This window comes from Pongo abelii, chromosome 6, assembly GCF_028885655.2.
Source record: "Pongo abelii isolate AG06213 chromosome 6, NHGRI_mPonAbe1-v2.0_pri, whole genome shotgun sequence".
In the NCBI taxonomy this organism is placed as follows: Eukaryota; Metazoa; Chordata; class Mammalia; order Primates; family Hominidae; genus Pongo; species Pongo abelii.
The window spans coordinates 85,988,025-86,001,056 of record NC_071991.2 but is presented as its reverse complement, the minus strand read 5'-3'; the positions used below and the strand labels follow the sequence as shown (position 1 = coordinate 86,001,056).

General features: G+C 39.6%; 1 protein-coding gene across 1 annotated transcript; it reads right to left on the bottom strand.

Moving 5' to 3' along the window:
• Positions 1-201: 201 nt before the first annotated feature.
• FAM237B (family with sequence similarity 237 member B) lies at positions 202-621 on the bottom strand. Its single transcript, XM_054559540.1, has one exon. It carries the CDS (start codon positions 619-621, stop codon positions 202-204), a length of 420 nt encoding a protein of 139 aa, XP_054415515.1.
• Between the last annotated feature and the right edge of the window lie 12,411 nt (positions 622-13,032).

Genomic DNA, 13,032 nt, shown 5'->3' with positions numbered 1-13,032 from the left:
TGTATTATATTCCAAGATCATTTAGAATTGTTTGTAAGTCAGAGCTTGTGTGGTTTGTAAATAATATAAAATGAGTAAAAATGAGAATCAAAACCTATCATTTTAGGAAAAAAAACTAAATATGGCAAATTTGCTACCTTGTTGGATAACTTCAAAAAAATCAGAAGAATTAAATAGTGACTTTTAAAGAAAAGTAAACTGCTATTTTCTCAAATACACATTTAAATTACCTCCTGTTATTTTCTGTGGAAAATTATATTTGGGGGGCATCACCTGTCTTCTGCCCATTCCATGAGATCTTGAAAGCAAGCAGTCTACATACATGTCCCAGAAATCCTGAGCTATGTTTAAGAAGACATTATAATGTCCAGGCCGCTGAGATTTTTGCAAGAACAACATGAAATTCCAAAAAGCATCCACATTGTGCTCTATCTTGAGTTCCTTGAGATCTATCAATGTCAAAGAGCAAGCTTTCCAGCACTGGAGATCAATGTCTTCGGTGATTCCTGGGCTGATGCTGGCAAGCACTCCCTTTTGAAACTCAAAGTCAGCATTAACCAGATTGATCAGCATCATGCAGCCCAGCTGTAGATAGAACCATCTTCTTGTAGCAAAACACATATTCTATACATAAAAAAAATGAGGGAGGATATATTTAACTTAAAAAAGTTATGCAATCACTTGATCTAAAAAACTATAAATACACATATATTTGCTTTTGATCAAGCCAAATCTGCTTACTAGGTATTCGTTTTTTCTAAGTTACTGATTATCACATCTTCCTTTAGGATATTACAGTTCCGGTTTGATTTCCAACGTTCTGATCCAGCACGTTTTGAAATCCAGCACGCTTTGAAATCCAGCACGTTTATGAAAATGCAGAGGTTCATTTCATCACAGACCTTTAAAACTGGCAGAAACCTTAAAGAGCTTATGCTCCAACCTTCTCCCTTTACTGATTAGATCATTAGTGATACGGTTCCGCAAGTCTTCAGACTCCTGACTGCCTATCCAAGATGCCTACCTACCACAACACATTTCAACTAAGTGGATCAAAATGCAGTCCTTTCTACATGTAAACCATAGGAAGTATTTTGTTGTTGTTAATTGAGAGATTATTAACCCAAATGGTACTAGATCTCACAAGCACCGTTTAAGTTTCAAAGTTACTGCTGTTTCCATTTTCATGTCTTGAAAAATACTAGTTACGCACTAATATCCGGTGTATTCTTGGCTTCCCTCAGTTTGTTTAGGAGCTGGTTGGAGAAGATGAACATAGACATACATGAAGTAGCACGAAAACAAAGGTGATATAAGGTAGGATGACATAGTGCAGGGCCCATTACATTCAGCAAAATCTTGACATTTTTCTACTCCCTCTTTGCATGCTTCCTTGCCAACTGATTGTTGGGTAAAATCGGCCCAAAGCACATAAGAGGAAGTTAAGGACTAAGTGGGCATTGAATTGCCACACACCTGCTATTCAAGGCTGCTGTTGGAAATGTCCCTTTTACAACATTGACAGCCAACGGGGAGGGATAGGGAGAGAACAGATCCAGAACACGAGACTCACCTTTTTCTCCCCCCTGTACACCGCCGTCTGCCACCTCCCTAAAAAAGTTGGGCTGAAGAGAGAAATCATACGAAACAAATCTAAACAGTCATTTCACATCGTCATTTCACATCGTCGAAAATTGTGCAAATTCCCCAAACTGAGCTGAAAGCTGGCAGTTTATGATACGTGTTGTATCGGAGGGGCTAGGGTAGAACCAGGCAATTTCTTCCCCCTCACTTTCAGGTTAGCGCCTCCCCCAGTGCCCCCTGCCCCGAGTCAGGTCACCTGGGCGCAGAAGAGGGAGCCCACGCGGGAGTCGAGGACCTCTGGTCGACGTCCGAGGCGCGCGTCTCGGCGCGGTGTCCTGGGTGCGCTACGCTCGTTGGGAGGAGGACGGGGCGCCTCCTGCCCAGGAGGAACCAGAGGTTTCAGCGCGGACGACCCCTGCCCAGGGCGCTCTCTGCCCAGCGGACCCACTCCCCGAGGCAGGCGAACTGGGCGAGGCAGCGTTGTGACACCCACCCCGAGCGCTCACTGGGCGCCCGAGCTCGCCCAGCGGAACCGTCTGGGCCGCGGTGCGCTCCGGCGCTGGGAGGCTCTGGCTGGCACTGGCTCACCGCGAGTGGAGCTGCGGGTTCTGCTGCGGCCACGCGGGGTTCCCGAGACAGACCCGCCGATGGGACCGCGATCCTTTTCTAAAGGCTGAGTGAGGGGGCAGAGCGTGGGTGGCCGCGCTCTCGAGGCCCCTCCCTGACCTCGCCCAACTTACCAGCCTCCAGACCTCGGGGGCCCCTGCGCCCTGTGCCCCTGCCTTGGCCGCTGCTCTCGCCTCTCCTGCCTGCGACTTTCTTGCTATGCCAAAGGCTCAGGGTCTTCTTTGCTCTCTCCTTCTTACTTTGTTCCTTCTTTTTTCCTAGCTGAGAAGATCCATCTCGGCAGTAGTCAGTCCACATACCCAAGTTATTTTCTCCGTCCGCCCACTCATGCTCCACACCGTATTCTCCTACCCAGAGAAAAATTCTCTTAAGGCTGTGGACTCTATTAAAATCCTAAACCTCCTTGAATGGTTCTAATCTCTAGCTAAACACCGTTTATTATTAACACTAACACATACACACGCGCAAACATACCCTTGCTTCAACACTGGGGGAAAAGTTTCCTTTATCCCTTCATGGATGAAGACCCAAGCAAGTACCTTGAATTTCACATATGTATGTTGTCCATCAATCTCAGCCCCAACACATCACTTGGACTATACATGAGTTTAAGTCTACTTGCTCTGCCTATAGCCCAGCAGCGATCATCAGATGGGGCTAGGGAAATCAAAGCCAGCTGCCTTATCCCCATTTCCCCTCAGGCAGGCCACCCTTCTCACAGGTTCTTGAGCTGGGATGGTGAGATCATGGGGTGAGATGAGTGCCAAACCAAACTGCCCAGTTCCCCAGTCATTGTCCCCGCTAAAGCTCACTTTTCTCAGCACCCACCATTATTCAAAGCTCCACTCTGTTCTCATCATGTTGGTGGAGCTAACATGGTCAATCATTAGTTCTGCCCTGGCAATTCCTTTTTATGCCCCTTCTATCTGCAGGACCACCTCCTGCACAAAACAGAACTGAGAAAAGGAGAAGACTTGTTTACTTGGATTAGGTAGGATACACACGAATCCATCTCATACCAGATATTCTTCTGCTGTAGACTTCCAAGTGTTTCAGTCTGCCATTAATCATGGACTCTCACAATTAGCAGAGATGCAGAGTGACCTAATCCAACATCCCAGCTGAAACGTGAACAAACCACCCTCCCAAGGAATTTGTCCACCCACCAAAGCTGTTGTCCAATGTGACTTAACCTTGGGCACATGTCCCCACCCCCCAAAGGAAGCAACCGCTTCCATCTTTGGGTTAATGTTGGCCCTTCGATGCTTCCTTCTAAAATGAATTGGCTCAATTTCTCTGTTGAGTAACCACATAGTTCCTGTCCGTCTTTTTTGAAAGATATACTTTATTTTTCATAAAACGTTTTCATCTGTATACAAGTATTGCAAAACCTATTGAAAAGTTGTAAAATACAGAAAAATATAAGGAGACAGGTAATAGTTGTCATTAAAATGCACTTTCAAAGAATATTCTAATATTAGAATTAGAGTAATGTATTAAATAGGAGTACATATTTGGGTATGATTATTATAACACACACAGGAATGGTATTCTGAATAGAGAACTTACATAAATCAATAATAGAAAAGTAAGGGTAATTCACAGAAGAGTAGACCTTAATATTCAGTAAACATGAGAAAAAATACTGAAATATTCTAAATTTAGATAGACTTAATAACAAAGGCATTTCAAGGAAATGATATATTGTCTTCCCCAAATGAAGCTTAACAAAAATTAATTTGGTAAAATACAATCTCAGCAATTTTTTGAGACAATGAACACTTCATATGCTTTTGATGAGACTATCAGCTGGTATAATCACCAAGGAAGAAAACTGGCATCTGTTTAATCTGAAAGTGATCTAGACATTTTACTCTTGGTGTCTACCCCCAAGTCAGTGAGAGAATATATTCTTTATGTGACTGATTTTTCTGAAGGGTCTACTTGCTACATTCAAATAGAATCTGGCAAAATGATGACAAACATAATTTTTAAATCATCATTGGGTAATCAAGAAAGTGAAATCTCCAGGGAGAAGGCGGATGGAGGGAAAGCATAAAGAATCAGAATATGGAAAAGAAGAAAGAAGAGAAAAAGAGAAGGAAGAGAGGAAAGTGAGATGTAGATAGTAAGTTTAGGCTTTATTAAAACTGGTAAGTATCTACAGTAAAAAGTGAGATATAGATATTGAATTTAGACTTTGCAAAGTTGTTAAATATGTATGGTAAAATTTCTTGGGCAATTTCTAAATGACGGAAATAGAGAACAAAACTCTTGAACCAGGGAGAAAAACAGATTGACAAATAAAAAATTAATTGAGAAAGCAAGAAGAGAGAAAAAAGCACAGCAAAAGTGACAAGTAGAAAGTAAATTTATAAGATTCAAGTCAACAATCATAATAATAGTCTGAACTTGTCGATTAAAGGAAGGAAGATGTGGTTGGATTTTAAATTCTGCTATGTGCTTTTACAAAAGATACACACACACAAAATGAGGACAGAGAAACTTGAAAAGAATGGAAACAAATATACCATGCAAATGTTAATTGTATTTTAAACTGACAGCTTTATTAATACAAAAAAGCACGATGAAGGAGAAAGGGGAACACTACATAATGATAAAAGACTCAATTCAGTAAGAAGATAAAAATATTCTAAATTTAGATATACCTAATAACGAAGCTACAGAATACATAAAGCAAAAACTGACAGAAGTAGAGGGAAATTTTCACAAACTCACTATCATAGTGGGAGAGTTCAACAAGCCTTTAGGTTAAGACGATAAATAATTACTAAATGTGTAGATGATTTGAACCGTCAAGTTTATAAGGAACCATGAAACTTGCAGTTAAAGAACACATTCCTCCCATTAGAAGATAAAGCAAGTCTTAAGAAATTTAAAGCAAGTCTCAATAAATTTCAAAAACTAGTATCACTCAAACTTTGTTGCCTGACCACAACACAGAAAGTTTAAAAGTCTAAAAAGTGTTTTAAGAAATATAAAAACAAGAACGTAGTTTTTCATGTTTTGAAATTTAAACAATAAACGTACTTATTTATGCAATTAACTTTAAACAATAGATTTTAAAATAAAATACAATGGAAATTATAAAATATTTCAAACTGTGTGATTAAAAAACATTGCATATCAAAACTTGTGAGAAGCCAGTAAGAGGGTCCTTTAAAGGAAATTAACAGCTTTAAACACTTGTGCCAAAAGAAGACAGGCTGAAAATCTGATATGAGTAATAAATGCAACCAAATTTAACAGCTGGTAAAATAGCAGAAAAAAGGCTTCCAAAAGTTAAGAGATTTTACAAAACACACATTAGTGAACTAAGGCAAAAAGAGTTGATTCTTTGAATAAAATAAAGCAACCTCTGATGAGGCTGATCAAGAAAGAAAATGAAAGGTCGAAAATGATATATATCTATAGATAGCAAATAAAGATTAAAACTAGATACACGAATACTAAGAACCAACATATACCATATATTTGAAATTTTAAATTAAATTAATAAATTCCTGGAAAAAATATCTATAAAACTTGGCCAGGCGCAGTGGCTCACGCCTATAATCCTAGCACTTTGGGAGGCTGAGGCAGGTGGATCACCTGAGGTCAGAAGTTCGAGAGCAGCCTGGCAAACATGGTGAAACCCCGTCTCTACTAAAAATACAAAAATTAGCCAGGCATGGTGGCGCGTGCCTGTAATCCCAACTACCCAGGAGGCTGAGGCAGAAGAATCGCTGGAAACCAGGAGATGGAGGCTGCAGTGAGCCGAGATCACACCACTGCACTCTAGCCTGGGCGACAAAGACAGACTATGGAAAAAAAAAAAAAAGAAAAAAGGAAAAAATCTGTAACACTCGTGTAAGAATAACTACAAAGCCAGAATAGTAAATGCTGTTTAAAGACCTTGAATAAGTAGTTTAAAATCTTCCCACTGGGGGGAAAAAAAATCAAGCCCATATGATTTTGTAGGGCAACTTTCAAGGATCAAGTACTTCCTGAAAATTAGAAAAGAAGGAAATCTCCCAGACTCATTCTAACAAAATGAGACAAGGACAATCTGAAAAAGAGTAAAGACACAGGCCATCTTACTAATGATTACAGATAAAAAAAATTCTGAACAAAATATTGACATACCAAATTCAGTAGGACTTACAAAAAACACAGCAGTTTCAACCTTGGATTATCCTAGGGATGCACGGGTAGTTTAACACACGGGTGCTCAGGCCGTAGATTGGTACCAGTCTGTGGTCTGTTAAGTACCCAGCCGTACAGCAGGAGGTGAGCTGTGGGCCAGCGAGCATTATCACCTGAGCTTTGCCTCCTGTCACATCAGCAGCAGCATTGTTCTCATAGGAGCATGAACCTCAGCGTGAACTGCACATGCAAGGGATATAGGTTGCTGCTTCTTATGAGAATCTAATGCCTGATGATCTGAAGTGAAAAAGTTTCATCCCAGAACATCCCTCCCTGCCCTCCCCACCCACCCCATCTGTGGAAAACTTGTCCTCCACAAAACTGGTCCCCAGTGCCAAAAAGGTTAGGGACTATTGGTTTAACATATTAAAATCAATGACTATATTTACCATGTACACAAATTAAATGGGAGGCTGGGCACCGTGGCTCATGCCAGTAATCCTAGCACTTTGGGAGGCCAAGGAGGGCAAATTGCTTGAGTTCAGGAGCTCGAGACCAGCCTGGGCAACATGGCAAAAACCTGTCTCTACAAAAAAATACAAAAATTAGACAGGCACAGTGGCACATGCCTATAGTCCCAGCTACTTGAGAGGCTGAAGGGGGAGAATCACTTGAGTCCAGAAGGTAGAGGTTGCAGTGAGCTAAGATCACACCATTGCACTCTAACCTAGGTGACAGAGCGAGACTCTGTCTCAAAAAAAAAAAAAAAATGAAATAAAATAAATTGATAAAATTCAACACCCATTCATGATTAAAAAGCAAAAACAACTCTTAGCAAACTAAGACTAGATGAAATTTTCTTAACCTCATAAATGTTATCCACTAGAACCCTACAGCAAACATCTTTCTTATGGTAAAATATTAAAACAATTCTCTTTTAATTTAGGAGCGAGAAAAGATGCGCATCATCTCTGCTAACATTTAAAATAATACCTGCAAAGAAAGAGTTAGAAAAAAAGTGGGGAGCGGTATAAGGAAAAGAAAGACAGAGAAAGAGAGAGGGAAGGAAGGGAGAGGAGGAGAGGGGATTGGAGGGGAGGGGAATGAAGGGGAGGGGAGGGGAGGGGAAGGGAGGAGAGGGGAAGGCAGGGCAGGGCAGGGAAGGAAAGGGAAGGATCACAACTGGATAGCCTAGCAGAGAGGCAGCAAAGCTCTTGGTGAGCATGGAGCTTGGAAATCAACTGCCTGGGTTTAAGTCCTGCCTTCTGTGTTCAGATGGTAATTTGTGGCTTTGGGCTAATGATTTAATCTCTTTGTGGTTAATTTCCTTGTGAGTAAAATGGAGATGAAAAATGACCCTGCTTAAAAGGGCTGTTGTGATAAATATTTAGTGTTCTGAACAGTGCCTAGCACAGCATGCTATGTGGAATCATTTGCTTAGAAATAATAATAACATAAATTATACTGACAAATTAACAAGTTTTGTTAAGTGGTTGAATATAAGATCAATCTACAAAATCTATTGCATAAACTATATACCAGCAAAAGACCAGAACATATAAATTAGAAAAGAGATGCCATTTACAATAGCAATAAGATGTATAAGGTAACTAGGAATAAATTTAACATAGGTAAATGAATTCTCAGTGGAGATTTTTAAAATTTTTATTGAAAGACATAAAAGACAATCTAAATAAAAATAATGCTAATATATGACCTATAAAGATATCATCTGCCCAAAGTAATATATGCATTTTCAATCAAAATTACGACAGGGTTAATGAAAATGTGATGCTAAAAGTTAAATGGTAAAGCAAAGGCTCAAGATAGCCAAAATTCTCCTAAAGAAGGCCAGGCATAGTGGCTTATGCCTGTAATCCCAGCATTTGAGGAGGCCAAAGCAAAAGGATTGCTTGAGCCCAGGAGTTCAAGACCAACCTGGGCAACATAGTAGGACTTAGTTGCTACAAAAAATTAAAAAATTAGCCAGGCATGGTGGTGTATGCCTGTAGTCCCAGCTACTTGAGAGGCTGAGGTGGGAGGATCACTTGAGTCAGGGAGGTTGAGTCTACAGTGAGCCATGATCATACCACTGCATGCCAACCTGGGCAACAGAGTGAAACCCTGTCTCAAAAAAAAAAAAAAAAAAATTCTCCTGAAGAAGAACAGTAAGGAGCAGGGTACTCACTAGTTACTAAACGGGAGGTTATTGGCTCAGGAATAAAGACATTAAACAATGGACCAGATTACAGACCCTAAAAATAAACCTATCCATTTATAGAAATGTTATGTAAAACAACACGGGATTTTCTTTTTTTTTTTTTAATTATACTTTAAGTTCTAAGGTACATGTGCACAATGTGCAGGTTTGTTACATATGTATACATGTGCCATGTTGGTGTGCTGCACCCATTAACTCGTCATTTACATTAGGTATATCTCCCAGTGCTATCCCTCTCCCCTCCCCCCACCCTACGACAGGCCCCGGTGCGTAATGTTCCCCACCCTTGTCCAAATGTTCTCATTAGAACAGTAGATTTTCAATAAATAAAGCTGGGAAAATTGATTATCCATATGGAAAACGAAATTAGATTCCTACGTTATACCATCATAAAAATCAATCCCAGGTATCTTATTAATTTAAATATGAAAAGCAAAGCATTTGTACTTTAAAAAGAACATCAGAAGAATATCTTTCCGATCTTGGGGTTGAGAAGGACTTCTTACACCAGACACAAATAGTGCTGACCATAAAAGAATAATTAATACATTTGACTACATTAAAATTAATGTCCTGTTAATCACAAGACACTATAAAGATAAAAAAAATTATATTCTGAGAGAAGATATTTTCAGCACTTATAATCACAAATGAATTAGGATTAAGAGCCAAGATAGAAGACCCTTCCATCGAATCAACAAGAAAAAGATAAACACAATAACAGAAATCTGGGCAATAGGCATAAAGAGGCATTTCATAGATTAGGAAACATAAATAATGAATAAATACACGCACATATTCATTATTTAATTGCAGGCAGGAAAGTGCAACAGGGTTAATGAAAATGTGACTCTAGGGGGCTATATGGTAAAGCAAAGGCCTAAGATAGCTAAAATTCTCCTAAAGAAGGCCAGATTCAGTGGTTCATGCCTGTAATCCCAACATCTGGGGACACTGAGGCAAGAGGATTGTATGAGCCCAGGAGTTCAAGAACAACCTGGGCAACATAGTGGGGCCATGAGATGTACACCTGTACTCATCAGGTTAAACATTGAGAAGTCTGACAATATCAAGTGTTGGGGACTGGATGTGGTGGCTCATGCCTGTAATCCTAGTGCTTTGGGAGATGAAGGCAGGAAGATCACTTGAGGCTAGGAGTTCAAGACCAGCCTTGGAAAGGCCCCTACTCCACAATTTTTTTAAACTGGGCTGAGTATGGTGCCATGTGCCTGTAGTTCCAGCTACTTGGGAGGCTGAGGTGGGCAGATCACTTGAGCTCAAGAGTTTGAGGTTCCAGTGAGCTATGATCCCACCACTGCACTCCAGCCTGGGTGACGTGAGACTCCAACTCAAAAAATATCAAGTGTCAAGTGTTGGTGAATATATGAGGAATATTAGTCAGGGTTCTCCAAAGGAACAGAACCAATAGGATCTAGCTAACATATGTATATATTATATTTTATATAAAGATAGATATATGAAGAGATGTATTATAAAAAATTGGTTCATGTGATTATGGAGGCTGAGAAGCCCCACAATCTGCCATCTGCAAGCTAGAGACTTAGGAAAGTCAGTGGTTGAGTTCCAGCCTGAGTCCAAAGGCCTTAAAATGAGGAAAGCTGACAGTGTAAGTTCAAGTCTAGGCCTAAAAGCTTGAGAACCCGGAGAGCCAATGGTGTAAGTTCTAGTGTGAGAGCAGAAGAAGACTGATGTCTCAGCTCAATCAGTCAGGAAGAATCAGTAAATTCTCCCTTCCTCCACCTTTTTGTTCTATTCACGCCTTGAGTGAACTGGATGATGCCTATACAATGAATTGGCTGATGGGAAGGGCAATCTGCTTCATTTAGCCCGCCAATTCAAATGCTAGTATCATCCAGAAACACACTCACAGACACACCCAGAAATAATATTTAAACAAATATCTGGGTACCCCATGGCCAGTCAAGTTGATACATGTAACTAGCCATCACATGAGGCAGTAGGACTCTTGCATAGTGCTAGGAGGAGCATAAATTGGTACAATCAGTCTAGAACACAAACTGGCACCATCTTCTAAGTCTGAACAAGTATGTAACTTGCAATAAGTTTTTCAATCCCAGGAATACATCTTGAAGAAATTCTTGCAAATAGGTGACAAGTAACATACCCTAAAATGGAATATTCATGGTAGCATTGTTCACAAAAGCAAAAACATAGAAAAAATCAAAATGATCACGAACATAATAGATAAATTAACTGTGGTATATCCAACATTGCAAGATGTTATTTGGCAGTGAAAAGGAATAGACTACAGCTATATGAGTTACAGATTTTAAAAAATGAATTGCTGAATATATCATTTTTATAAAGTTCAAAGACAAGCAAAATTAAACCATATATTCTTTCTTTACAAATACATACATTTGATAAAGCAGTTTTAATAGTAAGGAAGTAATTCGCACAAATTCAGGAGAGTGGTTATGTTTGAATGTACGAGGAAACAAGATCTGGAAAGAATTTATAGAGAGCCTCTACAGACAGTGATTTCACTAGTCTTCTTATGCCTATGGTTTCTAACTATATATGTTAGACTATTTAGAATATATGTAACATGTATAGGATATATCTGTTAGAATACATATTTTTCTATTATCAAATAATGCATAATAAAACATTTAGAACAATGACAGAAATGACATATTTCAAAGATAGATAAAACATAAGCCAGGTGCGGTGGCTCACACCTGTAATCCCAGCACTTTGGGAGCCCGAGGCGGGTGGATCACAAGGTCAAGAGATCGAGACCATCCTGGCCAACAAGGTGAAATCCCGTCTCTACTAAAAATACAAAAATTAGCTGGGCGTGGTGGTGCACGCCTGTAGTCCCAGCTACTCAGGAGGCTGAGGCAGGAGAATCGCTTGAACCGGGAGGCGGAGGTTGCAGTGAGCCCAGATTGCGCCACTGCACTCCAGCATGGAGACAGAGCGAGACTCTGTCTCAAAAAAAAAAAAAAAAGAAAGAAAGATAAAACATGGTGATTTATCGCATTGATATGAGATGGAGCTAAAACAAAAAAGAACAAATGCTTTCAGCATACCTGCTTATGGAGTGACATTGACAAATATGAAATATCGAAAGGAAGATGATTAGGGGAGAATGAATTTGATTTAGGATGCGTTGTATTAGAGTTGATTGTGGATCTTCTGGAATATCTAAAATTTATCTAGAAATATAACTAGTTTGAGAGGTCTCTGTTTTGACAGAAAATTAGTGCCGCAGTTCGAGACCAGCCTGGCCAACATGGTGAAACCCCGTCTCTACTAAAAATACAAAAATTACCCGAGTGTGATGGTGTGCACCCATAATCCCATCTACTCAGGAGGCTGAGGCATGAGAATTGCTTGAACCTAGGAGGCAGAGGTTGCAGTGAGCTGAGATCGTGCCACTGCACTCCAGCCTGGGAAACAAGAGTGTGACCCTGTCTCAAAAAAAAAAAAAAAAGAAAGAAAGAAAGAAAAGAAAAGAAAAAAGAAAATTAGTGAATTAGTGCCACCATGACAGTATACATTGATAAAAGAAAGTTGAGATGAATATGAGGACCCATGCCCAAATTTAGGGGCTCATAAACTGCAAATGGAATCAATGAAGGAAGAAGGGAAAGAATAATCGGCCTATGTAAGCTCCAGGGTGATATAATGTCATAAAACCAAAGAGAGGACATAGTTGAAGAACCAGAAGACTGCTGTAGGGTCAAACACTTTAGAGAGCGGTAGGAGAATTGGATTTGAGATAGATTTTTCATTTGGCAAAATGGAAGAGAAGCAGAAAACTCAGAAGCACACATGTTAAAAGAGTCATGATAAATTTACGTAAATGTTTAGATTTTACAGTTGGTTATTTATAAAGTCAAGTGTATTACCTAACGAATCCACCTAATTTATCATCATAGTCCAAACAAGGCATCTAACTAAGCAAGTATGTTTTTTCCAAGCCATGCATTTTTTATTAGAATCGTCTTCACAAGCAGCAATATATTCACCATCATCCCGTTCCTAGAATATTTCTATTATCCCCAGACTTCATCTATGAGTTATATCATAGAGCATCTCTCCCTTTATCTCTGTCACCTGACCCAACTCTAAAGCTCTTTCTACACAATTCAGCTTTACCTCTGCAATCAGGTATCTATATTCACTATATTACTTGACATCCATTTTTGAATGACTGTAATATGTTGTCTTTCTTCCATGAGAGCATATAATGTTCTCCTACAAGCTTATAAAAATAATGTCTCTATTTCACATGTTTTTAATGATTGGTATATAGTACAATGGACACAATAAATATTTTTAGCTGATTTCTATTTCATATCCATGCTATTGCCCCCTCTGAGGGAGTTTTGTCAGCTTTCCACCAGCCACACCCCTTAATTCTTTCAGAACTCCAGTGCTGCCTGAGATTTCCTGGTTTAATC